The 26,718-nt window shown below is 48.4% G+C and overlaps 7 protein-coding genes across 7 annotated transcripts; 1 reads left to right on the top strand and 6 right to left on the bottom strand.

Annotated features, from left to right (window-relative positions):
- Window positions 1-223: 223 nt before the first annotated feature.
- On the bottom strand, window positions 224-2,759 carry FSUBG_2924 (catalase-peroxidase 2; the record flags this gene model as incomplete). Its single annotated transcript, XM_036680750.1, has 5 exons — window positions 224-1,475; window positions 1,525-2,092; window positions 2,142-2,214; window positions 2,267-2,421; window positions 2,474-2,759. The coding sequence occupies 5 exons, from the start codon at window positions 2,757-2,759 to the stop codon at window positions 224-226; spliced, it is 2,334 nt and encodes a 777-aa protein (XP_036541512.1).
- A 2,240-nt stretch (window positions 2,760-4,999) lies between these two features.
- FSUBG_2923 (sphingosine n-acyltransferase lag1) lies at window positions 5,000-7,645 on the bottom strand (the record flags this gene model as incomplete). The annotated part of the gene is made up of 4 exons (XM_036680749.1): window positions 5,000-5,128; window positions 5,564-6,337; window positions 6,390-6,697; window positions 7,438-7,645. The coding sequence occupies 4 exons, from the start codon at window positions 7,643-7,645 to the stop codon at window positions 5,000-5,002; spliced, it is 1,419 nt and encodes a 472-aa protein (XP_036541511.1).
- Window positions 7,646-11,908: 4,263 nt separating this feature from the next.
- FSUBG_2922 (formate c-acetyltransferase) lies at window positions 11,909-15,430 on the top strand (the record flags this gene model as incomplete). Its single annotated transcript, XM_036680748.1, has 1 exon — window positions 11,909-15,430. The coding sequence occupies one exon, from the start codon at window positions 11,909-11,911 to the stop codon at window positions 15,428-15,430; it is 3,522 nt and encodes a 1,173-aa protein (XP_036541510.1).
- Window positions 15,431-16,967: 1,537 nt separating this feature from the next.
- On the bottom strand, window positions 16,968-17,795 carry FSUBG_2921 (uncharacterized protein; the record flags this gene model as incomplete). Its single annotated transcript, XM_036680747.1, has 1 exon — window positions 16,968-17,795. The coding sequence occupies one exon, from the start codon at window positions 17,793-17,795 to the stop codon at window positions 16,968-16,970; it is 828 nt and encodes a 275-aa protein (XP_036541509.1).
- Window positions 17,796-19,506: 1,711 nt separating this feature from the next.
- On the bottom strand, window positions 19,507-20,387 carry FSUBG_2920 (uncharacterized protein; the record flags this gene model as incomplete). The annotated part of the gene is made up of 2 exons (XM_036680746.1): window positions 19,507-19,668; window positions 19,839-20,387. 2 exons carry the CDS (start codon window positions 20,385-20,387, stop codon window positions 19,507-19,509), a joined length of 711 nt encoding a protein of 236 aa, XP_036541508.1.
- A 1,506-nt stretch (window positions 20,388-21,893) lies between these two features.
- Window positions 21,894-23,546, bottom strand: FSUBG_2919 (major facilitator superfamily transporter; the record flags this gene model as incomplete). The annotated part of the gene is made up of 1 exon (XM_036680744.1): window positions 21,894-23,546. One exon carries the CDS (start codon window positions 23,544-23,546, stop codon window positions 21,894-21,896), a length of 1,653 nt encoding a protein of 550 aa, XP_036541507.1.
- A 440-nt stretch (window positions 23,547-23,986) lies between these two features.
- FSUBG_2918 (uncharacterized protein) lies at window positions 23,987-24,913 on the bottom strand (the record flags this gene model as incomplete). The annotated part of the gene is made up of 4 exons (XM_036680743.1): window positions 23,987-24,150; window positions 24,202-24,675; window positions 24,725-24,775; window positions 24,823-24,913. The coding sequence occupies 4 exons, from the start codon at window positions 24,911-24,913 to the stop codon at window positions 23,987-23,989; spliced, it is 780 nt and encodes a 259-aa protein (XP_036541506.1).
- Between the last annotated feature and the right edge of the window lie 1,805 nt (window positions 24,914-26,718).

Here is a 26,718-nt window from a genome sequence, read left to right as displayed (position 1 = left end):
AACTGCGGGGTTGGTGAGATTGAGACGAGATGGCCTCAGTCACGTGCTGGTTAGCTTATGCCAGTCTAGCAGGGACGTACATACCAGAGGATGAAGAATTCTGGTGTTCACAATGTTGCACATTAAAGCGGTTTGAACAGTTAATCAATGAACTATATAATGGAGAAATATGTAAATGGAGAAAAAAGTGTCAAAGGCGACTGAAACAGCTCTACTACTTAGTCTATTTCTCAGTCTTGACATCAAAGCGGTCCAGGTTCATGACCTTGGTCCACGCAGAAATGAAATCCTTCACAAACTTCTCCTTTGCATCAGCGCTACCGTAGACCTCAGAGATAGCACGCAGCTCAGCGTGAGATCCGAAGACTAGATCAGCGCGGGTAGCAGTCCACTTGACGGACTTGGTGGAGCGGTCAGTACCAGTCCAGAGCTCGCCCTGGCTGTCTTTCTTGGCCCATGAGTAGGCGGGCGACAGAAGGTTGACGAAGAAGTCGTTGGTGAGCTGGCCCTTCTTGTCGGTGAGAATACCGTTGGAGGAACCGTCGTAGTTAGCGTTCAAGGCACGGAGGCCACCGACGAGGACGGTCATCTCGGGAGGAGTAAGTGTAAGAAGAGCAGCACGGTCAACGAGGATCTCCTCAGTGCGAGCACGGGCAGTGCCATGTCCGTAGTTACGGAAACCATCAGCAAGAGGCTCAAGGTAACCGAACTGAACGAGATCAGTCTGGTTCTGCGTTGCGTCAACACGGCCAGGAGTGAAAGGGACCTCGACGTCCTTGAAGCCAGCAGCCTGGGCAGCCTTCTCAATAGCAGCAACACCGCCGAGGATAATCAGATCAGCGAGAGAGACCTTCTTGGAGCCGGACTTGGCGTTGAAGTCCTTCTGAATCTTCTTCAGGGCAGAAAGAACCTGCTTGAGCTGCTTGGGGTTGTTGCTAGCCCAGTTGACCTGAGGCTCAAGGGCAATACGAGCACCGTTGGCACCGCCACGCTTGTCAGTTCCACGGAAAGTAGAAGCAGAGTTCCAAGCAGTAGAAACAAGCTTAGAAACATCAAGGCCAGCAGTGGAGAGGATAGTGGACTTGAGGCTAGAAATCTCAGCCTCGCCAATGATATCGCCCTTTCGCTCAGGGAGAGGATCCTGCCAGATGAACTTCTCCTTCGCAACCTCGGGGCCGAGATAGCGAGAAATAGGGCCGAGATCACGGTGGAGGAGCTTGTACCAGGCGCGAGCAAAAGCAGCGTTCATCTCCTTGGGGTTGTCGTGCCAGCGCTTGCAGATCTTGAGGTACGAGGGGTCGTTGATGAGGGCGAGATCGCTGGTGAGCATAGTGGGGCGGCGGAACTTGCCCTTGACGAAGGGGTCGGGGTACTCGAGCTTGCCGTTGAGAGCCTCCCATTGCTTGTGGCCTGCAGGGCTCTCGACGAGGGTCCAGTTGTTGCCGAGAAGAGACTTGAGGAAGTGGTTGCTCCACCTGGAATTTGTTAGTAAGAATGAGAATGAGATGCAGAGAGGGGACATACTTGGTGGGAGTAGTGGACCAGATAACCTCAAGACCGCTGGTCATCTGGTCAGGGCCGTTACCCTCGTTGACACTGTTGTGCCAGCCAAGACCCATCTCTCCAAGGTCAGCAGCCATGGGCTCAGGGCCAATGTTCTTAGCAGGAACAGCACCGTGAGTCTTGCCAAGGGTGTGGCCACCAATGATGAGAGCAGCAGTCTCCTCATCGTCCATACCCATACGGCCAAAAGCAGTACGGATATCAAGAGCAGAAGCCTTAGGATCAGAGCTTCCATCAGGACCCTCGGGGTTGACGTAGATGAGACCGAAGTGCGTAGCACCAAGAGGCTTCTCGAGCTTATCGGCACGCTCGTAAATGTCTGTGCTACCGTTGTAGCGAACATCGTTACCCTTGGGGACAAAGGTGGACTCGGCACCCCAGTAGATGGACTCATCGGCCTCCCATGTGTCAGCACGACCACCGGCAAAACCGAGGGTCTCGAAGCCGCTGTGCTCGAGGGCGACGTTGCCGGCGAGGACGATCAGGTCAGCCCATGAGATCTTGCTGCCATACTTTTGCTTGATGGGCCCTATGATTTGTTAGATTTGGGGGTTTGTGTGACGGTTTGTGTAACGTACAAAGCAGACGACGGGCCTTGTCCAGGTTCTGGTTGTCGGGCCAGCTGTCGAGAGGAGCGAATCGTTGTTGACCCTGCACATGTCAGCAAAACACTCGAGGATATGACATTGAGTTCATGACTCACCATTCCGGAGCCACCTCGGCCATCCATTGCGCGGTATGTACCAGCGCTGTGCCATGACATACGAATGAAGAGACCACCATAGTTGCCATGGTCAGCAGGCCACCAATCCTGAGATTCAGTGAGAAGTGCGTTGAGATCCTTCTTCAAAGCAGCAACTATAAATAAAATCAGTGAATAGTCCTCAATCCCAGAATCAGTGATACTCACAGTCCAGAGACTTGAAGGCCTCGGTGTAGTCGAAGTCAGCACCCAATGGGTTATACTGAGGCGAGAACTGCCTCAAGACATCCAATCTCAGAGCACAAGGCCAAAAGTCCCTGGATCGAGTACCGCCACCAGCCTGGTTGCTAGCGACGCGGCAGATGCCAAAGTCCTCGGGGATTTCTCTCGGGGGAACAAGGTTAGTGTCTGTGGCGCGCTTGGCAAAAGGGCAGCCCTGGCTAGCGGCCAGAGGCACAAGGCCAGAAGCCAGCAGAAGTGATTGTACATGCATGGCTGGGAATATGTGCTGTGCTGTGAGGTGTGAAGCTGACAGACGAACGGACTAGAAAAACGGGCGGATTTATGTTTGGTTTTGTACCCGTAGTCGAGAGGCAAAAAGAAGAAGGTTACAGTGACGATCTACAGGGGCTGCTACAGCGCCAAGTCGGCAGTGTCAGTGGTATAGGGCCTTATGCCACAGGTCAGACGCTGGGATTAGCAATCGAGGCTCAGTTACAGTGCATCTTAGTCTAGCCATTGACGCATGGATCAAGGTCAGGCCAGGGTTTAACAGTGACTGCGGTATCACAAGGATAAACCCAGCCTTTTCTTGCCTCTTCTAAGCAGTGTAATCCACACCAACGTCACTGGCCCCTCCTGCTTGTTTCCCAGATAGTGATAGGCGGTGACGATACTGGAATCAGATGTCTCGTCCGTGGATTCTGCTCCTGTGGAGACGGAGCAAAAATCTTGGGTTGACTTAGCAGCTAGGGCGTAAAAAAACAAAGATCCCTGATAAGCGGCAATGCCAATTGAATCACACGCACCAACTGCCGACAGGGATGGTAAATCACAGGACTGCTATTGGTTTACGTGAGACTTGGTCCATACTGAGAAGGTGGTAGCTTAATATAAACTTTTGGAGAAGAGCAGTGAAACACATGGTTTAGAGTTTATCATTTACCCTTGAGGAGTTGAACTTATGCATGCTCTTTTCTTTATAATTTTCAGTAGAAGCTGATTAAGCTGTCTCTGCTGGAGATGGATTGGGCAGAGCGATTCTCTACTCGCCCTGCCAAGAGGTGATTATCCCACATATGATCCGACTACCCACTCTTGCTCACCCTGCCGTACCGCAACCAATCGGAATATTGTGAAACAGATTAGCTAGGTAAACGATCAATGCCGTGAGCGCGGGCCGGAGTAAAGGTCCTCCTCACACACTCCTCAGAGGCAAACAAACACCTTCGGGTGCAGTGTCACACTGTCACCTCGGGCTCTTCCCAAGTTCCCGATTACAGTGCAGTACGTAGTAACCCGAGACAAATCGGGCTGGCCTCGTCTGCTGTACAACCCCGTATTTTGCATTCGAATGCAGATGACTTTTGGTGTAATGTACTGTATTTCTCTTGTCTGCAAATTATCTGACCGCAGCCCAGGACTCGGGCTTTGCTGACAATAAGCTAAATTCCATCCCTGCCGCTCAGTCGTCAGCAGTAAGAAGCTATTCGTGCTTTGATTCGCACAGCTTGTTGCTTGGCTCATTTATCATCACAACAGACCAGAAAAATAAGCATACGCAGTCACAAACTGCGGTCGCATTCTGGGTCCGGTCGATCCATGTACCCGAACATTTGGGCCATACAATTCTTAACAAGTCATCACCAACAAAGCAAATTAAAATCTGCATACTCATTCTACCAAGACATTTTTTTGCTAATAATAGCAATGCCCTTCTGCAGCCAACGCCTTGGCTTCACAAATCCCGCAGGTCAAATGGTCTGATTCTGATCCAGCGTAGCAATTCCCTTGTGATCGATCCTCTAAACCATCCAATATCACAATGAATTCATGGGGTTTCATGCAGCGGCAACTCTATCTAGAATGTCACATCCCGCTTTGCGAGCCCATTGGTCCTCGCTACAGTGGCAATTTCGCCCGGCCGTCCCCATCCCTGATCCCAGGCCTTTGTCAACCATTTATCAGTGGGATTCAACGGTTTTCCCCTCTCGAAGAAGAAGCTGCAAAGACGCAAGTTCCTCTTCTCTTCTGCATCGACATGGCGTAGCTGTAGCGATGCAACTTTCGCAATAGAGCCGCGACCTTGCATAGACACAGAATCACGATCCTAGCCACAAAACGGTGAATTAATTCGTGCGATTTCTTAACCGACCTTAGCAGGAACTCTATTATTAGCTCTGCGCGCATTTGGGTACCTGCATTACTATTGCCTGCCACTTCATAGGATCTTTGAAGCTTTCCATGGATGTCTGTCTGTCTCTCTTCCTTTTTGAGCAGTGCCGTGAATGGACATACCGTAATCGTGCAGGTCCAGAAAATTGATTTGGAATCATGCGGAGTAAATCAGGCAATCGTGCGGGGGGAGAAACATCCATCATCACGCCAAGGCAGGGGAGCAGGGGTTATAGCGCTCGCTTCGCCACTGTTGACGCTGACCTTGGAATCACTGAGCGCTAAGCTTTTTCCGGTCATTGGAAGCGTTCTGAATGTCTTCAAAGTTTACAGTTCTCGTCAATGGCCTTTGCTGCGATTCGCTCGTCTCACGATGGTTTTGGCTTGAGTACGGATAGCGGCGAGTATACAGCTTGACATGGAGCCAGGACGCGTTGCAGTCGTATGACGGACGGGTTGGGCCTTACCCTAAACTGTAGAGTTTAGATGCTCTGAGGGGAAGTGACATGACCAGAATACCCTCAATTGAGGAATAGTCGCGGGATAGCGATCATGGCATTCGGCATAACGCTGCGGTACTTGAGGAATCGATATATTTTCGGTCCGACAGCTGTTCGTCTCTTCGGCATCGTCGGCAGCATCATAAAATCACTGCGATATAGCCATGCTCATCGTACGTCGTTCATTAGCGTTTCCATCATTAGTATTAAACATTAGTCTGCACGCTATGTCCCGCATCTAGCTCCAGGGTATACGCTTCTCTCAGTACCTGATCTATCCTAATTAAGACGTCGCTTATCGTGATATCCTCTGTTCGCACCCGATTCTATCCAAACCGCCTTTTCTATCCTTTGAAATATTCGTTACCCTTGCTGACTGAAAGACGGAAGACGTGCCTCTCACCCCGGAGGGATATTTCTTCGGAAATTGGAGTTTCTCGGCATCAACCTCAATCTTGATCGGCAGGCCCTCCTCGTATTCCTCTTCTTCGATGTCACTGCGCGTATCTTCTGCATTTCCACCACGAAGAACTCGAATGACCAACTTGACAATCATGACGAACCATACAAGCATAAGTGCCTCTAGAAACAGAAGTCCGCTCAGGAACAGTGTCTTGATAGTGTAGTCGTAGCATATCCTCCCATTGGTGTAGATCAATGGTTCGAGCAGATAGAAATAGCTATCTGCCGGAACCTCTTGAGGACCAATGATGTTCTCTCCTGAGCCAACGAAGCAGTTCGGCCCGGTGATGGCTAGACTATGCGCGTAAACAGACCAGCATACCATCGGGAACGCAGTATGGCGGCACAGCACCCAGCTTACAACGAACGCGCCGAACATGAAATCGCACAAAGACTGTAACTTCATGTACTTCAGGCACTTCGCGATCGAGAAAACTAGATCGTTAAAGTCCATGAGGATGAGGACGACATTGCCGACGCGGGTGAGGCCATATCGATACGAGCAGTACACCAGAGCAATTGTAACGACGTGGTGAGAGAGCATCTGCCAGTGGTCCTTGCGACGCTTCTCGATATTGATGACAATCATCTGCTGGAGCCAAAATGCCAATTGCGCAAGCATGTAAATCTTCATCAACCCTGATATTTCGCGATTCGGCCAATTCGTCCACATAGCCTGTAGATCCAACCAATACGACGAAGACGCATAGATGTACTGCCGACATTAGTTAAAACCCCCATCTAATTGGCGGAGAGCTCAATCATACCGTGCCAACAGACCAACAGGTGGCATAGTAAACCACCATCCAAGCCTGTTCCTTGAACCGCATGGATCTAGCCCTCCCCAGTCCCCAGGCGGCCGCCAACGGGTCCAGAACGAAGCGCATAGTAGCATCCCGCAGACCCGTCAACACCACGATCAGAACTGTCACGAGGTAATTGTCATCGAACCCGACGCCATACTCCCCCGTGAATTCGTCTCGGTACGAGAGCGACGTGAGTTTGGCGGTGAGGGGACGTGTAAGACCGTTGCATTGCGCGATGAGCAGAGGCGCTAGAATACCGAGGCATATGCCTAGGAAAGTCAGTATTGTGGAAACGAAACGGGTGCCGAGTGGGATGGTTTGTATTTACCCAGTTGGTTATCGATAAGCCATTGCTTTACGGAAGTTTGTTCTTGACATCGTTTTGAGCGTAGTTTTGCTGCCATATCGACTTTTCCTAATTGATGCAGAGTTGAAGACAAACTTGTGCGGAATACAGATTTATATGATTTCGGAAATAAAATGGAAAAGCAAGTCATTTAAACGATAAATTTATCTCAAGGATTTGTGGTCGTCAAATAAGGTGATCATCGACTCACGTATGGGACCATCACGCCGCCCGCGGGGTTCCGAGATGATTCGCGAAAAAAAGAGCCGAGTGAATGCGAAAAAGATTGGATGTTTAATTGCGATGCGCGTATGAAATGATCGACGTGTTCGTGTTCGGAGCTAATGGGTTGACTTTTAGGGGTCGCATCTGGGATCATGAGCTTATCTGGCATGATGGAGATCTGTTGAAGCTTAGTTTGTTCAACGTTTGCGCTTTGACATTGATCGGCTCATGATGGGATTGAATGGCGCCTCGTGATCGGATTGAATGCGGTTGACTACCGCCTTTGAGGTGAAGATTCAGGCTGCGAATACAGGTGGCGAACGACAAGACGATATTTTCTTTTATCAATCTGAAGTTATACTGAAAGCCTTCCAAGATGGCCAAGACATCTTCTTAGATTGAGCTAGAATACTCTAGCGTTCTTACCGCTGTTCTTACCAGACGAATATTCCTGTCTCATCTTCTCAGCATCATCAGGCTTCCATTCCCCGATTTTGACTTGAATATCATGCTTCACGACAAATTCCAAGAGCTCCTCAATCGCATCAGTGTCCGCGGCAAGAGAACCGATCAGTTTGATATCACGGAATATGGCGTTCTGATGAGACAAGGTAATGCCCTTCTCAGGCTGACCCAGGGGTACCATGGTTCCGTGACACCATTGCTTTGGCAACTTGAGTTCCAATATGATCAAGTCCACCGATGCCTACGATATCAATAGAGCCACCAGATGGACTTGAGTTCTGTTGATGCCTCCATACATGGTGATGCCAGCACACATCATACAGGCTGCAGTGGGGAAGTCGAGTGAGTCTGGGAGTTTGACAGTAAATTGAGTGTCGCTGAGAATAGTAAGTGTTTTACTGGTTATGATAACATGGCTGCTGGTCTTGCGCTGCCATGTACTCTGCCCATGCCCCATCAGTCGTGATTCTTTTCATCAGTGGGCTGTCACAGTATATCAGCCTCCCTGCCTTGCAGCCGGGACACTTACCTGTCATCATATCAGGATATCCATCTCCGCATGAGCTGATATCCTACCGCAGTAGCTGTCAAAGTTGAGACAACCAACTCGATCACCTTCCGCAAACCCTAGAACCTCAGATCTGACCGCAACAACAACTCCAGCTGGCTCATGTAACCCAGTGAACGGTAGTGCTGCCCTAACCCTAAGGCTTGTCAATGCCGGAGACGGTGCAGGGCGCGTTGAAGTCTTCGATCTGGATGGCTTTCACGATAATACATGTCTAAAAAAGTGTAACGTTGGTGTGTCGAATGTTGAAAGTTGTCGCAATTTGGAGAACTGGATTGGTTTCCAGAAGAAGGACGTCATACAATACCAGCTAGTGATGGGGACGCGATAGACGACTCGATAGACGACTCGATTACACATTGTTAAAGATCTATCCACCTTACCTACCGCAATTGAATGGTAAATCGGAGAAAATAGAGACTTTGCGTGGTAAATGATTGAAAAGGATTTGTAGACGTAGAGGCCATGAAGGATCGCGACAAATGTGCGTGGTATATTCACAGCAAAGACACTCTGATCATGTCCAGCTCCAACTTTGGAGGATACATGAAGCACCACTTGGTCTTCTGTTCCATGGTAGTGATAGGCAAATTCTTATAAAAAAAATCTTATGTTGAACTCAGATTCAAGCGCTCCTCACCCCAACACACTGGGTGTCGAGTAACTAACTTGAGGGCGAGATAATATCATCATCGTTCTGGATGGAAAAGAACAGATAACTGTACTTCAGGGTCATCGAGACCCTGCATGACGAACATGATGGTTTGTCTGTGCCCCCAGTTCCCAAAAAAGATAAATCCGAGCTCAGACTGAACCGTTCGCACCACCCAGATCTCACAAACTGAGGATGATGCGGGTACGACAGCAGCATCACTGCCCGTGACGTCGAAGGATCAAAACGGTTCATCCGTGGTTTGGCTCCCAGTCCACAACAGTCCCCGTGAACTTTGGGACATCGAAAGAAAACTAACGAGTCAGGCTGGTCAGACCTTAAAATAAATAACGACATTCAACGAGGGAGTTCACTGATGATGAGAAATATTCTAAGTCTGCCGTGGGCGGTGACGCCCTTTATACCTGGAAGACAGGGCGGGATAAGCTTTGGCTTTTGGCCACAACGAATTCTAAATGACAAACATGCTTTTTAATCTAGAAATAAGTGCGATGCCTGCGTTATTCATGCCGTGCCACGTCGCAACTTTGCAGCTCTGCAAAGGTGTCCCCAAACTCAGACTGAAACCTTGGCATTTCTCAAGACATAAGCCATCGAGAGTCGCGTAGGTAATACAGTATCATCATTGTTCACTTTGACACCAGAGCACTTTGTAATTGACAGTATCTTTGGATCAGAAAGATACGTCCCCCCGAGTTCGAACCTCTTCTCAATGCAAGATGCTATTCGATTGCATCGTTTCCTGATTTCCATTAGTTGCTTTCTCACATATATCTTTATTGCTGTTTGCGAACAAATGGTAAAGGGCCGCAAGACAAGGAGAACGAGCCGAATGAGCTCACGAGACACGAATTATCCGATTGTCAAACTGAAAGCATGCTCTTGGCGTGGCGTTCTCGTAGACGGTGCAGTGGCTGATATTCTCGCCAAAAGGTGATTACACGTGATAACCCGGAGCGTCAACTCCGCCACGCGCAAAGCAACAACAGGAAGGGAAGGAACGACAACACCATTCCCCCACCTGCCCAGTAACATGAAGATAAGAAGGGTACTTAAATTGCAAATGGTCAACACTTACCAACAGCAGTCAGTGATGAGAGCAAACAGACGAAGGATCAGATTGAAATGACTGAACAAAGTATTGTCTTAGGTCGCGCTCTGAGACTGCAACAATGACGAGCAAGCGCCTGTCTTCCTTTTTATACTTACAACCAACTTCTGAAACTCATTTTTGAGTACGCCACGTCGCAAAGTCTGTTGCGCTGCTGCAAAATCGTGTCCAATTCACGTTAACAATTTCGCACCAAGGTTTGGTGGGCGCGCGTTAGTGGGGCTGGCGCGGAAGCATGTGACAGGTACCTCCTGTTCCTGCTGTCACTCTGTCCTGGATGGTCGAACTGGTAAACTGCTGAGCCTCGACACGACGATTAATGTGATGGACGCTGATTCAAGTGTCGCAATTGCTGCAAATTCCTCTTGTTTCGACTTGCACATGAGCTTGCTTGGCTGGGATTAAGATTTTTGCTGTTTTTGTTTGACTTGCATCTTGCGTGGTACGGGCACAGGGTGTCACCAAGCTTTTTGACACAAACTCTACCGTTGATGGACCTATCGAAGAATAGATAGATGCAAGTTTATGCTTGAACTGTCGTGAATGCATGCATGCATGCAAAAGTTTAATCTGGGACGACTTGCCACCATTGGTCGTGTCGCTTGTTGCTCAATGCTCCGGCAACCAGTTGGCTTTGTGGTACGCACGAATCTCCTGCAACAGGGTGACTGCTGAATATACTCCTTTTTTTCAGGGGTGTTAGAGGGCAATAAGATGGTTTCTTCAATGAAGTTGCTGTGCGTCACAAAGTGCCAGAAGGGAAAGGAGGCCCTTGTTAACTTTGGCATACCCCATCTAAGTACGGGCTAAGGCTTCTCACTGGGATCTGCTCGTCCCACAGATCAACCGAGTACGATGGAAGTCATTTCTCACAAGAGAAATCTTTTGGTACCTTAGATTCTAAGCAATAGATGCCGACGAGAACCGGCAAGGCAAACTCGGTCATGGCTAGCATTCCTATTGTCGGGCATGGAAGCCATCCGTCGTGGATAGTCAGATGAAAAGATGGCTTTCAGCCACGTTGCTGAGACACCATGACCTTCTGGCTTCACGTTTCCTGCTCCCCGATCCGCTGGTCATGATCAAAACTTCGTTTAGGGAAAGTTCAAGAACGAATACCAGGTAATGGCTATGATCAAACTCAACACCCAGCATTGCCATACATGCCTAGATATGCTCAAATCTGTGGCTAGAAGCATGATCACATAAACTCAGCCAGTCATGAACTTGAATCGCACTCGGTATTCGGGCTCCAGTGACTGGCTAGAAATAAGTGACGGGGAAGAGCGGGAAGGATATGGCAAGGACTGAATGCTAGAAGAACTCGTCCTGATTGATAATCCCAGGTATGCCGCTCGGAAGATCAGCGGTCCGCGGCATGTCTCTCATCTTTGCGTTCAATAGTCAGAAGCCTCCACGTCATATATCGGTTCGGACCTCAATCGTGCCGGTTTACCTGCCTCAATACAAGACACAGTTGGACATCTCTATTGCATGATTTGTCTGTGACGAGTTGGAAAGTTGGCTTTTATCACACCGCTTCGTTTCCCCTCAGTTGTGAGACATACATGTTCGCGTTGAACCAGTTGCGGATGACCAGGTCAGTGATGACAGTCGTTGTTTCAGCTCGGCTTATGCACGACATGAACCTATACTTCATCTGGAACCGTTTCATTGTCGTACTTGGTATCTCAGCGCTATATTAATTGTATCTATACCCTTCTCTTGATTTGAACGCTGTTAGTTAGCGTAGAACTGGTATACACAGTAGGATTTCCCCTCACATCATGCTTGGCAAAGCATGGGGTAACCAATAGCACCTGTGCCAGTTGTCAGCGAACTAGTGGCCTTCTGTCGAGTTTAAAAGCACATCAGTGGATAGTGTGTACTCCGTGGCTAGCTGAACGACCCAGAAGAGCACCCTGCATAATATTGCATGCTAAGTGATGCCGTATCGTTTGACTCCGGATAATTGAGCCGTTCAAGCTGTGTAGATTCATAAGAAGAAAAGCAGTAGCTGATTATCAGCACAAACTATCCTTACATCTATGGCTACCTCTTGTTATCTGTAAGAAATATTACATTACCAGTCATGGGTATCAACGAGACTCTATTTGGCGCCCAGCGTGGCTTACCTCTGCCAACCTCCTTTGGTCAAGTTCTGACTATTCGTCTCAAAAGCCACGATGAAGAGACCAAAAACGCAATTCTCGACATTGTGCGAAGCCTTGCACAAGATGTTGCAACCAATTACACCAAGTGCGGCCTTGTGGCTGCCTTTTGCCCCAAACTTTGGGGCTCGTGGACTGGACGCGACATACCAATTCACACAGAGATTCTTGACCGCAAAATCAAGTTCCGCAATACGGGCGGCGATGTTGTCCTTTATATCAAGGCCACATCCAAGGATCTAGCGGCCGAGATTGTGAACAAAGTTGAGAAACGCCTTGAGGCCATCTCCATGACCATTGACAAGGTCGTGGCCGGCAAACGAAAGGATATCCGCGTTGGCGGCGGGCGTTATGTTGATGGCATCACCAATCCTAACGATCCCGTCAGCCTGGCTGAAGATGTTCTCATCAACAGCCCAGAAGAGTATCGTGGTGCTAGCTTTGCCTTTACTCAAAAGTTCACCTTTGACTGGCCTCGCATTGCCACTCAAAGTGGAGATACTGAGGATGAGATGGTTGGTCGCAATCCAGATGGCGCTTCCCTGCCCCAGCATGCGACTCACTCGCATATTCATCGAGCTCACATCAGAGACAAGAACCAAGACCAGCGAAAGATTCTGCGTCAAGCACTGTCGTTTGGTAACAGTGGAGGTCACGCTGGCCGTGAGAAGGGACTTATGTTTGTTGCGTTTTGCAATGAACAGCCCCGCTTCGAGCACATTCTCAAACATCTGTTGGGCCATGAGCCAGAAAATCCACTTGATAGATTGATGGATGTCGTCAAGGCTCATAGCGGTGGTTACTGGTATGTTCCTGCTGCAAAGGAACTGGATGTCCCTGCTGTGACGAGCCTCAACGATGTAATGGAAGATTCTCACTGGGACGTTAGAAGCCCCAATGGTTATCTGTTTTACAACTCCCAGGACTACCTTCATCAGATGTCTCAAGGTCACTACATAGGTGGTGATCCTCCCAACGATCGGCTCCTGAGCTTGCTTGGAAGGACATTCTCCCATTGGCGCGATGGCTGGATGGATAAGCAGAACTTCCCGAGACTTCCTGAGCTGACTCACTTCTATGACACCAAGGAGGACAAAGCCAAGGTCATGAGTGAGCCTGTCCCAGTCCGTAAAGGTCTCGCAAATCTCAAGACACTCACGCTGTCACTCTCGGACCCAGAGTCCAAAACAGCTCGTTTCAACAGCTTGCTTCGTATTGATCCCAAAGAGCTCATCGTTGGCGTTATTCCGGATTTTACTCTGGGCCGCGGAAAAGAGGTTATCCCATACTTGTCGAAGGAGGAGACCATGAATGCTTGGCTCAAAGGTTCACTCAATGAGTGGTCAGCCATGGGCCATGTAGTTCCAGACTATGAGCGCCTCGTTCAAAAGGGCTTGGGCAAACTCCACGGCGAGCTACAAGCCAAAGCTGACAATGCTATCAATGCCAAGCAGAAGTCCTTCTTCCGTTCCGCTCTCTTGTCTATCAAAGGAGTGCAAGGCTACCTGCGCAACTGGACAATCTTGGCACAAAAAGCAGCTGCTCACGCCTCGAATGAAGATGACAAGGCCAACATGGAAGATGTCTCCAAGCGATTGGCACATCTCGTCGATCATCCACCGAGAGACTTCCAAGATGCAGTGCAGCTGGTCTTTTCCATGCACTGTTGCCTGCATCTCGTCGGCGAATTGACTGCACTGGGCCGTCTGGACCAGATACTTTGGCCATTCTTGGAGAAGGACAGTATCTCTTTGGGTCGTGCCCAAGAGATTGTGGACTGTCTCTGGCTGAAGATTGGAGAGAACGCCTTCGTCAATCGTGCCTTTATCTACGATTACGTATCATATGGAACTACAGCTGTCTGTGGCGTGGGCGGTAACTTTCCCCAGGGGGGTGGCATCAATCAATGGGTCCAGCAAGTCACCGTCGGCGGTTACAAGGCGACAGATAGTGATACCCCAGAAGGCGGCGCCAATGAGGTCACCATGTTGTGTCTCAAGGCTTCGCGGCGTATACCCGTCAATGCCCCTACTCTGTCACTCCGTGTTTACAAGGACATACCCGAAGAGTATCTGGATGAAGCTGCCAAAGCAATCCTCGCTGGAGGTGCACAGCCAATTCTCTATAATGACGACAAACTCTGCAAGGGCTTAAGGGATTCGGATCCCAACCTTGTCAGCACAGCTTGGTCAAGGAACTATGCTGCTGATGGCTGCTACGAACCCATGTTCGCGGGAGCATCAGAGTTCACCTTCAACAATGTTCAGCCTATGCTTGCTCTGGAACAAACCATCAACCAAGGAGCGACCTATGGTGCTGCTGGGCCCGAGAGTCTTCGTGGGCTGAAGCAAACCTTTCGATCACTACCGGCGCACAAGATCAAGACGTTCAAGCAGCTCCAAGACATCTTCCTGGAACAACTGGAATGGCTTGTTATTCAGTGCTATAATGTCATGTTGGAGAACTACGGGAACCTCGCTGATATATGCCCAAGTCCTCTTCTGTCTGTCTTGATTGACGGATGTGTTGAGAAAGGCATCGACCTGACCGATGGCGGTGCTCGCTTTCACATCATGGCACCACTATGTATTGGGGTCTCCAATACTATTGACTCGCTGTTTGCTATACAGAAGCTAGTGTACGATGAAGACACTGCAATGACTACGCTTCCTGAACTTGTCGACTGTCTCATCAATGACTGGGGTTTCAACATGATTGAACCTTTCCAGGATCGTCACCTTGGCGCTGCTAGTGCGGCCCAGTATGGCGTGCGATACCAACAGCTGAGAGCTATGGCGCTCGCGTTGCCGAAATGGGGGAGTGGTGACGAGGAGGTCAACCGCCTTGGAGACTGGCTCACTGAGAATCTCGTAAGACTTTGTGTCGATAAGTTCAAGTCTCCAGCTCTGGACTCTCAGAAGGAAGGGATTGCTAAAAACCACCCTGGCCATGACATAAAGTTCGTCATCACTCCTGGCATCGGCACTTTTGAAGGTTATGTCGGCGACGGCGCGCCCTGCGGTGCCTCAGCCGACGGTCGCCGTAATGGCATGCCCATTGCATCTGACCTTTCTCCTGTCCCAGCAGCACAAGACCTCCCTCCCAATCCTGCCTTCAGGAATATATACCAAGCCATGGAGAGCTATAAATCCGACGCTGTGACGTACGGGCTTTCGAACGCGTCGCCTGTAGACATGAACATCGATGAAGCCTTTCCGCTTGAAGACTTGAAGAAGTTCGTCAAGCGCTACGCACAGGGAACAGTTGGCGGAAACCTGATCACTCTTACTTGTGCAAACGTGAAGACCTATGAAGAGGCGGTGAAAGATCCGGAAAAGTATAATCTTCTGCGGGTCAGAATGGGTGGATGGACTGAATTCTATGCTACTATGTTCCCCGAGCATCAGGATCAACACCAAAGACGACAATACTTCGAGCCTTGAGGTGGCTGCCAGAACGTATGTTTGGAACTGATACCCGTTAACGTACTCTTCCCTATAGTATTTCTCTCTTGTCAACAGTAGTATCTCTAGCACCGGAAAATCTATGCTATCGACATTAGATACTTGTAGCCTGGATTCATCAATAGCGACTTCTTGTGAACGGCAATCATATATTGCCAGAAGCAACATATAAGCAGTGACTCCTCCTGCGTGATGATTTGTTCCTATCTAAGTTCACTTCCTGTTGCTTACATGAGTAAATCCTACCAGCACCAGGTCTTTCAATGAAAAGCAGCTACTTCCTGAAGACACCGAGATACAAGTGCGAAGCTTTCGATGCCAACGTCAACAAATATAAAAAGCATGTCTATACTCTTGTAAATACCGCGGCCACTCCGCAGTACCACTTCTAGCATTGTGTTAAAGTTGAAGTGTATTTTCTAACCTTATGATTGACTTATAAACTTAACTCTGCTACTACCTTCCGATTGCCCTAAACCTTCTTCTAGTCTAACCTTCTTCTTAGCCCTAATTATACTAATATATATATTATTATAAAACTTTTTTTAGGTTAAGCTTTTTTTATATATTAGTATTTCTTAATAAATCTAATAGCTATATACTATACTTATAAGAAGTTATTTATTTAAATAAATTACTAGCTATAGCTTAATTAAAGACTTAATTTAATTTTAGTTTTTTCTTTTAATTAACTTTATTATTTTCTTAGCTTTAACTTTATTATAAAAAAGGGCTTTTAGTGCCTTTTTTTCTTACCTAATAGCTTTCTTAGTTTTTTAAGGAAGTTTTTTAATAATATAAGTAAAAGTATAAGTACTAAAAATAACTAGTTACTTAATAAGGTTATTTATAAGCTTTTTATATTCTTTAGTATTAATAATCTTAAAAACTTCTTACTTCTTTACTTATATGTTACGATTCGTGCCCGTAACAGCGCTGTAAGGCTTCTATAAGCAGCTGTACACACCACTGTAATTGCTACAATAGCAGTTATAGCCCGATCTTTTGCCCTGTGGCGTAGTGGTTAGGTGTGACCGTTACATTATAGCTTTAATCCTTTTTAAGCTATTTTCATTTTTAAAAGTCTTTTAATAATTTTTAAGATTAATAAAATTAAAGGAAAGTTTATTAATATACTATTATTAGAATTTATTTAAATATACTATATAGATAAGCTTTTATTTAAGTAAGTATATTACTATTTTACTTTATTATTATTTTATATTTAATTATTTAAAAAATAGATTAAAAATACCTTTTTATAACCTATAATAATAAGTAAATAAGTTATTTTTTAGTTTTTTATAATATTAGCCTTTAGCTATAGTAATTAGTTAGTTATTATAGTATAATATTTAAGTTATTAGCCAGATATGCTATTTATAGTTAAGGCTTATGGCTAAGAGCTTAAACCAGTATATAGAACTTAGTACTACTTCTAGCCTTAAAACGTCCGGTGTAGGTTCAGTCCAGTAACCCATATCCAATACCGTTACATCCAGAGTGTCTAACCACACTAAGGGCTAAAAGGCTCATTCAGCTGATCGCAAATAACGCAGTCGCAATACAATACGTGTCCTGGCCGACGGGGGCGGTTCGGGCGGACAGCAGGCTGAGTGTCATGCTCAGTGACGCGGCTATCCGTACTGCCCAGAGAATCCATGCTCAGACGAGAAGGTTCTAGCATTGGTTCCGGAGGCGAGGGAGTTACCTCGCTGGTCGGTGGGTGAGATGGACGAGGCCTGGGTGTATGAATCGATTGACCGATCACGTCGGGACCAAAGCCTGGGACTGGGTCTAGGTAACTTCTCCAGACTTGAACCCGGCGGTTTCCTCTGATGCGAAGCAATCGCGAAGGATAGCTCGCAAGGGGCTGCCTATTCCCACGCTCCGGCGGGCCAGTCTGCTGCACGCCAGCAAGTGATCGACTGAGATCCTCAACAGACGAGATGTATTGTAGGAAGCTTCCGGATCGTCGATAGTTTCCAAGTGTACGCATGCGGCGCTGTCGACGAACTACTCGGTTTGGGGTTATATCAACAGACCGCTGTGAGTCGCGTCGGGAGTTGATGACAGGAAATCTCCGCCGGGGAGCGGCGAGACGAACTCCGATGGTTGTAGTAGATCGTCGCCGATGGCCTAGATTCTGCCCATGGGGTGAGCCTCCAGGAGTCTCACGGACGCGGGTTGGAGATTGACCAGAGGGGATCGGAAGAGACGACGGGGAGTTGTTCATGTCTCTCTGAGGGGAAGCTGTGGGAGAACTGTCATTTACGGCTTGGGAGCTGCCAACAGGAGTGTCGCTTTGGACCACTGAGTCGAGATGGCGGATTTGAGATGCCATAGCGACTAACCAGGTACCAGAGATCTGGTCAGAGGAACTGGATTGAATGTGCTTAGGACATGAGACCTAGTAGGCCATGGAAGCTTTGGTGGAAGCCAGATGGAAAGAATACCGCGCTTTTCGCATCTGGGAAATGGAGGGGAATGGAGGTGATTAAAAGGCAGTGGTGTCCTTTAGTTGGAAGAGTACGGCTCACATTTAGGTCACTCACATCTCAAATATTGGGAGGACAGAAAACTAAGAGCACAGATATACGCCAGTACAGCAGTGCTGGCATTATGGCAGCTGAAAAGCCCGGAGTGGTTGTGGGAATGGGAAAGAAAAGACATGTCATATATGCCCGACAGGTCTAAACTGACACTGACTGGGCGTTGCCAAGCTCCAAAAAGTCATGAATAGACGCCTCACGAGAATACGAATGACCAAAAGCATCCATGGAGCTTCTAACGCAAGAGTAAACTGCTGCAGCGCACAAAGCTATCTATCTGTGCCTGCGGTTGTAGAGTAGACTGAAGAAAAAGGCAAACTTGGCTATCGCGAGAACGTAGAAGAATTTCACACTATCGAATCCTGCAAGAGAATTTTGATCCTGATTTCCAATTTGACAGCAACGTCAGCATGCCGCTGATTCAATTTTAATCTCCTGATGGGGTTCAGCTAATGGAGGGAAATGCGACAAATCATTTTATGTCCTTTCTTTCACCAGCTATTCAAGACCCCAACGTTTTAGCTCTGCCCCGCTAGTGCCAAAAACCCCTGACCTACAAAAATGGTGGCGTTGAACGTAGCTAAGAGACTAAGAGTTCAGTTAATCCTGGTAACCAAGTTGAGCCAAGAGTTCATCTTGTTCAGTGATAGGCTGTGAACTAAGGACGTAGCCGAAAGACATCGCAACGGTGTGACTCACTCTATTTCTGCTGCTAACGATGAAACTAAGCTCCCACTTGACTATCCAGTCTTGGGTTCGTCTCTAACGCAGGCGACTGACGGAGCAACGGACTGGCCTAACCATGATAATAAAAATCCAAGTGGCGCGAATCAGCTGCGTCTTGCTACGAGATGTTCCCGTAGGTATCAAGATCCGTAGCTACCCTGGAACGTCCCAAAGAATATGGATCCCAACCTGGGTGTTGGGCTCAAAACTGTTCTCTACACCAGGAAGCCGAAACAGTGGAGCAGAGGAAAAGAAGCCGCCGCTCGAAACTTACAGGGGATATGTGCTAGGTTCTGAGCCTGAGGCAATGCTGATCAGTCACAAAGACCACAAAAAAGCAATCTGGAAAACACTTGGGAGCCATGTGACGTTTTGCATAGACCTTTTGCTAGGTAATTGCTGATAGATCGAAAGATCCTCTAGATACAGAAACAAGTGGCCTGGTTATTTAAATATCTCAGACCTCGTGCCCTGGTGCAGGAATATGATGGTCCTTGCAAGCTGTTCCTCTCTACTGTGACAACGATGTGGTGATATGTTGAAACAACCAGTCTCGGCTCATAGGTCTCGCCAATAATCTCAAGATATGAATCAGTGACTTTATTTGCAGAATCCTCCTTGGCCGTGTCTCTATGGCCAAAGTGCCAACTGTATAACATTCCCTTCTGTCCTTCAATACTCTGTTCACCCTCAATTTTCATCCCTTCCCCCTACGGGACCTTGGTAGTAAAGTCTCGTCAACGTCTGCTGGAGAAAGGACGGTGATCCTCCTTCGGGCTAAGCCTTTGCCATGTCGAGAAAGAAGCTGAGCTGGTGGAGGTAAAAGCAAATCGGCCGGAGCGGGCACTCGTCCGTATCCTTTTCCATCAGAATGTCGGCGAGTCGGAGTTCGAGAAGCTTGTCTCCAATGACCGGTTTACCGTCAGAATGTTGGAACATCTGTCAAGAGTAAGTTAGCCTTCGAATCTGCACTGTGAGGTGAAAGTGAAATCTACCGCTGGTTCAAGGTCGCAAACTGCTTCAACAGTCTCCGATGCGAGATTCTATCTCGCTCTCCAGAAGGACACGGATGAATGACCATGGTTACCCTTGATGTCGAAGCAGACTACTGAAGTGACAGCGCCCTTGGTCTCAACGATGTAGTCTTTGGCGATCTTCTCAAGGGTATCTTCGTTTTGAGAATAGCCGACAAGGAAGACAAGGCCTGGTTTCTTGGCGAGAGGGTCTTTCAAGCGAACCCTCATGCCGCCGAGATGTTCCCAACGCCTGCCATGCTCACTGACCTTGGACTGTCGGCTTTGGTAGGCGCTGATTCTGGCATAGTAGGGTTCCATGTTCAGAAAGTCATCGATCAGCTTGCGAAACAAGAGCCCGAGCTCAGTAGCATAGTCGTCATGAATGTTAGTGTTGGGTGCCATTCTGGTAGTTATGATTCCACCGCTGATGTTGTAGTCGTAGTGGTGGAAGAGATGATCGAGCAACGGGCGGAAATCCTCGAAGAGACGGGGTTCCAGGAGAAGTGTCACGAAGTAGCGTCCATCAACTTCAGGTTTAGAGCGCTGATGACACTGGAGAACGTTGTTGAATATGGCATACATTGCAGTAGAGGAGCTGCCGTTCACTGTAGATGCAGAAGATTCGTCGGGTTCGTTGGCCATTGTTGCGGCCTTGGTTCTGGTGGTAAGGTCTTGAAGAGAAAGTCGTTCTCTTGAGATCTTAGTATTGCCGTCAGTACAGGTACTTTGATAGTGTAGCAGCAGAGGATTGTCATCTCGGTGCCGCACTTCGCGACTCACTTTGATTCAAGATAAAAGGGCAGGTGAGCGTACGAGAATGTCTGGCCCGCAATAAGGTAAGGAACAGGAGTGCAGCCCGCGTTTCGATGAGGGGATGGAGGCGCCTTGGTCCCAGTGGTGCAGAAGGGAGAAAAGAGGAGAATGGTGAGAAAGTTGGCCGGATGAAACAAGGTCGAGGTGGGGGCAGAAGGGGCTCAGAGTTCCTAACCAGTGCCCAGCACTGCTGTTCAATCTCCACTCCCCTTGTTCTTACAGTGGCAGCATGGCTTCGACGCTGAATTGAGCTTGACTATATCATCATACGGAGCACTTCACACCTAGATCATTTCAAGCATGAGGCATGAATCACTGTTCGGAAGGTGGATAGAGGGGTGACTCAGTAAGCCGAAACTCAATAGACAAAGACCGCAGGGATTCATTAAGCAACACCCACTGGAACCGCCAGATATCCTGTAACTTTCTGCAACAACTGTCTTCGACCAGTGGAATGTCTTGTCACACCAAATCACATTCCAGACCAGTCACAAAGGCACTTTGCGGCTTAAACTTTTATTTGTATTCCAATGACAAAAATAACAACCAAGATACGGAGAGAACAGCACCTTTGGACGTGTAAGGCGCGTGATGTGAACTGTGAGATCTTAAACCCTCACATAGCATTACATGAGTACCACGCAATCTGTTCGTGGTGAAACTTAGGCCCGACGTCCCAACTGCCTTAACAACTAGTCCTGGGACCTCAGGAAATCGAATGTATCCGCGGACAATCCGACAATCCATGCCGTGGATATTCAGCGAGGGCCACTCTTGAGTTTTGATATCTTCCCATTGGAAGACTGCTCCTTTGACGGCTACTCTTAGGCCCGAAAATGAAAGTTGTGGGCGAGTGATGAGGCAAACGAGACGTTCCGTGTTTGTGAAAGGTCCGTACTCAGTACCGCAGTCCGGTAACCAACTTAGCCCGGGCTCTCTGTTTACGGTCGGCGAAGCAAGCTGGCATTCAGTAATCATTCCGGCCTGCTGCAATTTGCCGAGCATTGTTCGCCAGGGGACAGGATTTTGTTGATCCCCATACTCAATCTTGATAGTATTCCCTCCTTCTGTAATTCCAAGAATGCCATATATGTGATCTTCTTGGCGTGTGGCATATCTGTCGGCAATCATAGTCAAAGCTTCCTCGAATGGCATAATTACACCATGAGCTATTGACTGTAATTCTTTATATTGTTGTTCGCCCCCAAAGACAACACGTAGGATTTTGAGTGTTTTTGAGTCTTCAGCCTTCCGGAACTGGCGAGGGTAAACAACTGATGGCAGTCTTGCGTTCTAGCCAAGGCTGATGAGCCGCCAGAAGACCCGAATCTCAATTTATTCGCGTTTCTCCTTGACTGACCTCCATTCCGTCATCAGACTTCCAACTATCGCGACTGAAGCCAGCCCAGTTACAAGATACCATGTCTGCCCGAGACTTTTATCGATGGCAATTAGAACCTCTCTTGTCGCAGATTCTGGCACATTGTTCACTATCTCAGAAAGGCCACTGTTGCTGATATGCGTCCCATTCAGACCCGGTACGATACCATGAAGGTTATCAGAGAGTCGGTTTGTGAAGAGCACCTGGGCAATCGGAACAGATACAGCAGGGCCGAAAGATTGAGCGAACAACATGATGGATAGACCAAGCCGGACATCTTCAGCTGGGAGGACAGTCTGTACAGCTGTTTGAGGGCCGATAAACCCAATGCCATAGGCCAGACCTGAGAGCGCCGAGTACGCAATAAGCTTCTCGAAACTGGTATCAATCTTGAACGTAGTGATAAGCCCTGCAGCGATTGGCATGATGATGGATGCGAAGAGCATGAAAGGCGTGTAGTAACCGAATGCGCTTGTCCCCGCTCCGTGGATGAGTGAGCCGGCTGTTGCCGCGATTATGATAGGCAACATCATGTAGCCGCTCTTGACGGGCGTGTATCCACGAACGAGCTGATAGTAGGCTGGCAAATAGTACTCAAGCACTACGCCAGTGCTGTTGACGCAGAATATGAAGATAAAACCGGCTATTACGCAGCGATGCTTCATGATGCGGGGCGGGAGTGCAGCGGCGTCGCCTCGGCGGATTTGATTCCAGACAAACACTGCAAGGAGAACAGCGAATGCAACCAGAGGTCCAAAAACCTGGCCGCTGCTCCATGGGTACACAGTACCCGCCCATGAGAGAGCAAGAAAAAGGCTCGTGAACGCCGGGAGCAGCAACATGTTGCTAATGAGGTCAAGCTGAGCAGCCTTCTCTTTAAACGACAACTCAGTAACTCCACTAGACTTCTGATCATCCGACAAGCAGAGCATGGTAAGAAGAAGAGTAAGAGCACCAGTGGGCGCGCTGATGTAGAAACACCATCTCCAGCTAAGTGTTTGAAGCGCACCACCAAGCAACGGCGCAGCGATGGTAGCAAGACCCTCAGCAGCCCCCAAAACCCCAAGGAAAATAGGTCGTCGACGAAGAGACGTCGCTTGAACGATGATGATGAACGAGCCAGCGAATAGACCTGCAGATCCCAGTCCAGCGACAGCTCTTCCAACAACAAGCATTGTTGACGAAACAGCAGCGCCTGAAAGCACAGATCCAACGATAGAGATGGCGTTGGACATGAGGAAGATGCGTTTGACGGAGAAGAGCTTGTAGGCTTTCCCAAAGATGAATTGGAAAGCACAGACGCTGAGTCTGAAGGCGGATGAGTACCAGCCAACGTGGGCTACCGTGTGGAAGTGATCGGTGATAGCTGGCACGGCTGTGGCGACTATGTTCATGTCTATGCTGGCGAGGACGAGGATTGACACCACAGAGAGTATGGTCAGCCAGAGTCTGATGCCCGTCGGGTACTCTTGGTCCGGTCGTTCACTTGACTCCGCAGCATGGCCCTCGACAACGCTTTCGTGGTCATTATGACTGGTTTCGTTATCGCCATCTTGATGGTAGACGTGTTGTGATGATGGCCGTTCGAGTATGACGAGTTCTGCCATTATTGTTGGTGAAGATGTTGGTAAGCAGAGTAAATGAGGGGCTCGAGTTGGATAATGGATGAACAGATCCCTGTCGTGCAGATCCTTCACTGATAAGACGGGGTTACTAAGGACTACACCACCTTGCAAAAACGAACGAAAAGAAAGAAAAAACTGCATACAACCATTGCCTGGGAAATATCTAGTTTACAAGTTAGTCCGGGAGCGTTGATGGAAAGCACATGTCATGGAGTTGTCAATGAGCGGATACTGGCAGTTTGATAAAGTCCAAATTGTAAATATAATTAAAAGGAGTGTCCTATGTGAATAATATGTAATGCAGGCTAGTTGAGGCCTTTCAGAAGAAGAGAAAAGAATGTCTGATGCCAGAAATATGCAAATGCTCAACCCTGTAACCCAGTCCCAAACTCCAAAACCCATCTAGATGTTTAACAACACTTTTACTCCTTGCCAGGATACTTTCCAGGGTACCACTTTCCATCATCGTAGCCAGTCTTGCCGCCCTCATATTTTCCCTCGTGCCAGCTGCCATCGTCATTGCGCTTGGCCTTGTCACCGTGGTATTGGCCATCATCGAAGCCAGTGCCGGGGCCCTCATATTTGCCTTGAACTTGTTAGTCTTGAGGCTCTTGTAGCTTAAAAATGTGTGACTTACCCTCTTCCCACTTGCCATCGTCAAGGCCAGTGTCGCCGCCCTCGTATTTGCCCTCATGCCAGCTTCCATCATCATCACGCTTCTCCTTGCCACCGGGGTACTTTCCGGGATACCACTTTCCATCATCGTACTTAGTTCCTGGCTTTCCCTCATACTTGCCGGGATGCCAGCTACCATCGTCGTTGCGCTTGGCCTTTCCGCCAGGGTACTTTCCTGGATACCATTTGCCGTCATCGTAGCCAGTCTTGCCACCTTCATACTTCCCCTCGTGCCAGGATCCGTCGTCGTTGCGCTTCTCCTTGCCGCCGGGGTATTTGCCGGGATACCACTTGCCATCGTCGTACTTGGTTCCTGGCTTGCCCTCATATTTGCCCTCATGCCAGCTACCGTCATCGTAGCGCTTGGCCTTCTTGCCGTCCTTGCCAGGGTGGTATTGGCCGTCGTCAAAACCGGTGCCGGGGCCCTCATATTTGCCTAGTAATGTTTAGTATGGCGACTTGTTGGAGACATTGTGAAGACTTACCAGGAGCCCACTTGCCGTCGTCCTTTCCGGTATCACCGCCCTCATATTTACCTGATGCTGTTAGTATGGGACTGGATGATGGAATCGGAGGAACATACCAGGGGCCCATGAACCGTCATCGGTGGGCTTTGCAGTGGGGAGTGCCAGAGCCGTAGCGGCAAAGGCGAGAAGAGTGAATGAGTAGCGCATTTTGAGAGATGAAAGTTTATATGTAAAGAAGGGTTGTTAAGAAAATTGTAGTAGAAGCGATTGAAGCTGTAGTAATAGTGGAAGCGACGGTATTGTAGCGAAGGTTGTTGCGATTGTTGTAGATGAGATGATGATGAGAATGATAGAATTAGATGGAATGGCGGGAATCAAACGTTGTTTATATACACAATTGAATACCACTTACTTCAAACTTTGGCAGCATTGCCCAGATCGTGGGCTTACCTCCAGCAGATGGTGGTGGCTGACGCCATAGCGGGATACCAGACTGCAACACTCAAACTCAGTCTCTGGTAAGGCTGAGCTGGACCTCGACGGCCGACAAGAGTTCATGTCATGCCCTACGTCAATTAGTAAATGGTTGCTATTTTCGGGTGCCCCGAGCTTCCACGAGAACTTGGGAGCTGCTGCGCCTGGATCACGCCAGGTTAAGATCAGCGCTAGCTGCTGCGCACTTCGAAGCTATCCCCAAAGTGTCAGGGCTGAGGCCTCGATCGTGGGTGGAGGGATCAGCCCCCAAGACCAGTTTTACCCCGCAGGTTACAACTGTCATACCCGAGAAACTGGGCTCTGGGGCTGAAAGACGTAGAGGTCACCTGTGCTACCGCCCTTCCTCACGAGGTCTGCGTTGTCAGTCTGGTCTTGGCTTGAGGAATGGAGGATGGGAGGACTCGTCCTTCTCGTATCCTTCGCTGATCCGATTGTAAAAGTTGCATCCATTGTTGCGTAATGTGTTGGTCCCAGAAGTGCAAGCTTCAAGCCCAAAAGTTCAGCTTTGCGGCAGGCTCTCGAATCTCACTAAGCCGGAACGTTCTATGACGGACTGCAGCCAAGCCAAGAATAAGCTCAGCCCGCCGATGGCTTCGGCCCATTACTTTAGCTAAGCTTAAAAATAACGAATTGCACAGCCCAATCCAATTCTGACATGAGTAACCAGAAAATGATAATGCTCCGTCCGAATAGTTTTGGGTAGTACAAGAGACCTCGGGACTCGAGAATGGCGGAGGCGGATGAGGGTGTAGAGAATTAAGACATGATGCTATCGATACGAGGCTTTGGGTCGCGCACCTGATGGCTTTGAGAACATGATCCGGAACTAACCTTGGAACAAGCCTATTTTTACACCATTATTCAACCGTCTAATTAGATCTTGACTGGCCAAAGCCAGTCAAGATGCAGCGGCAGCTCTTGAGCTTGTAGGCGAAGGGTGCATTATACACTTTATCCCGCTTTTGAGTAATAAATTGGTCAAAAGTGAATCTTAACTCAGCTATCGGAATTTCAACCCCGTCATAGATGATCAGCACAAATGTCACCATCCATATGCATAATTGGCAGGTTTTTGCTCCACCCGGCTCTGAGCCTCAGTGTCACATGCCCCCAACTTGAGCTCGATGTAATGTAGCATTGCTTACTCTGTACATCTGCAGTTGCCTCAGAACGTGGGATGATCGCGTAACTCGGATTAGTCAAGTTTCTGGAGCTGAACATCAATGATGCTGAGAAAGCTGATGAGGCGCTGCTTGTAATTATCTCTTGAAGAATGCGAAGCTTACGTTAAATGAAAGCTGAAGGAGACACGTGCAAAACAGCGGCATTAGTCTGTCAGCAATGTGGTCAGAAAATCAAGTAGGTCAAGTCCCTCTCCGATGCCGCTGTGATTTCTGTTGTCTTACTGTCAGCGTAGTCCTTTTTTTCGTAGTCAAAGAACATCTCTTAACATCACGTAAGAATGAATTTCATCTCACTCTTTCCTACCATGTAAGACGCTCCGTTGAAACTAGGAA

The sequence above is a fragment of the Fusarium subglutinans genome (genome assembly GCF_013396075.1).
Source record: "Fusarium subglutinans strain NRRL 66333 chromosome Unknown NRRL66333_c0000026, whole genome shotgun sequence".
Taxonomy (NCBI): Eukaryota; Fungi; Ascomycota; class Sordariomycetes; order Hypocreales; family Nectriaceae; genus Fusarium; species Fusarium subglutinans.
This window is presented reverse-complemented; position numbering and strand designations above follow the sequence as displayed.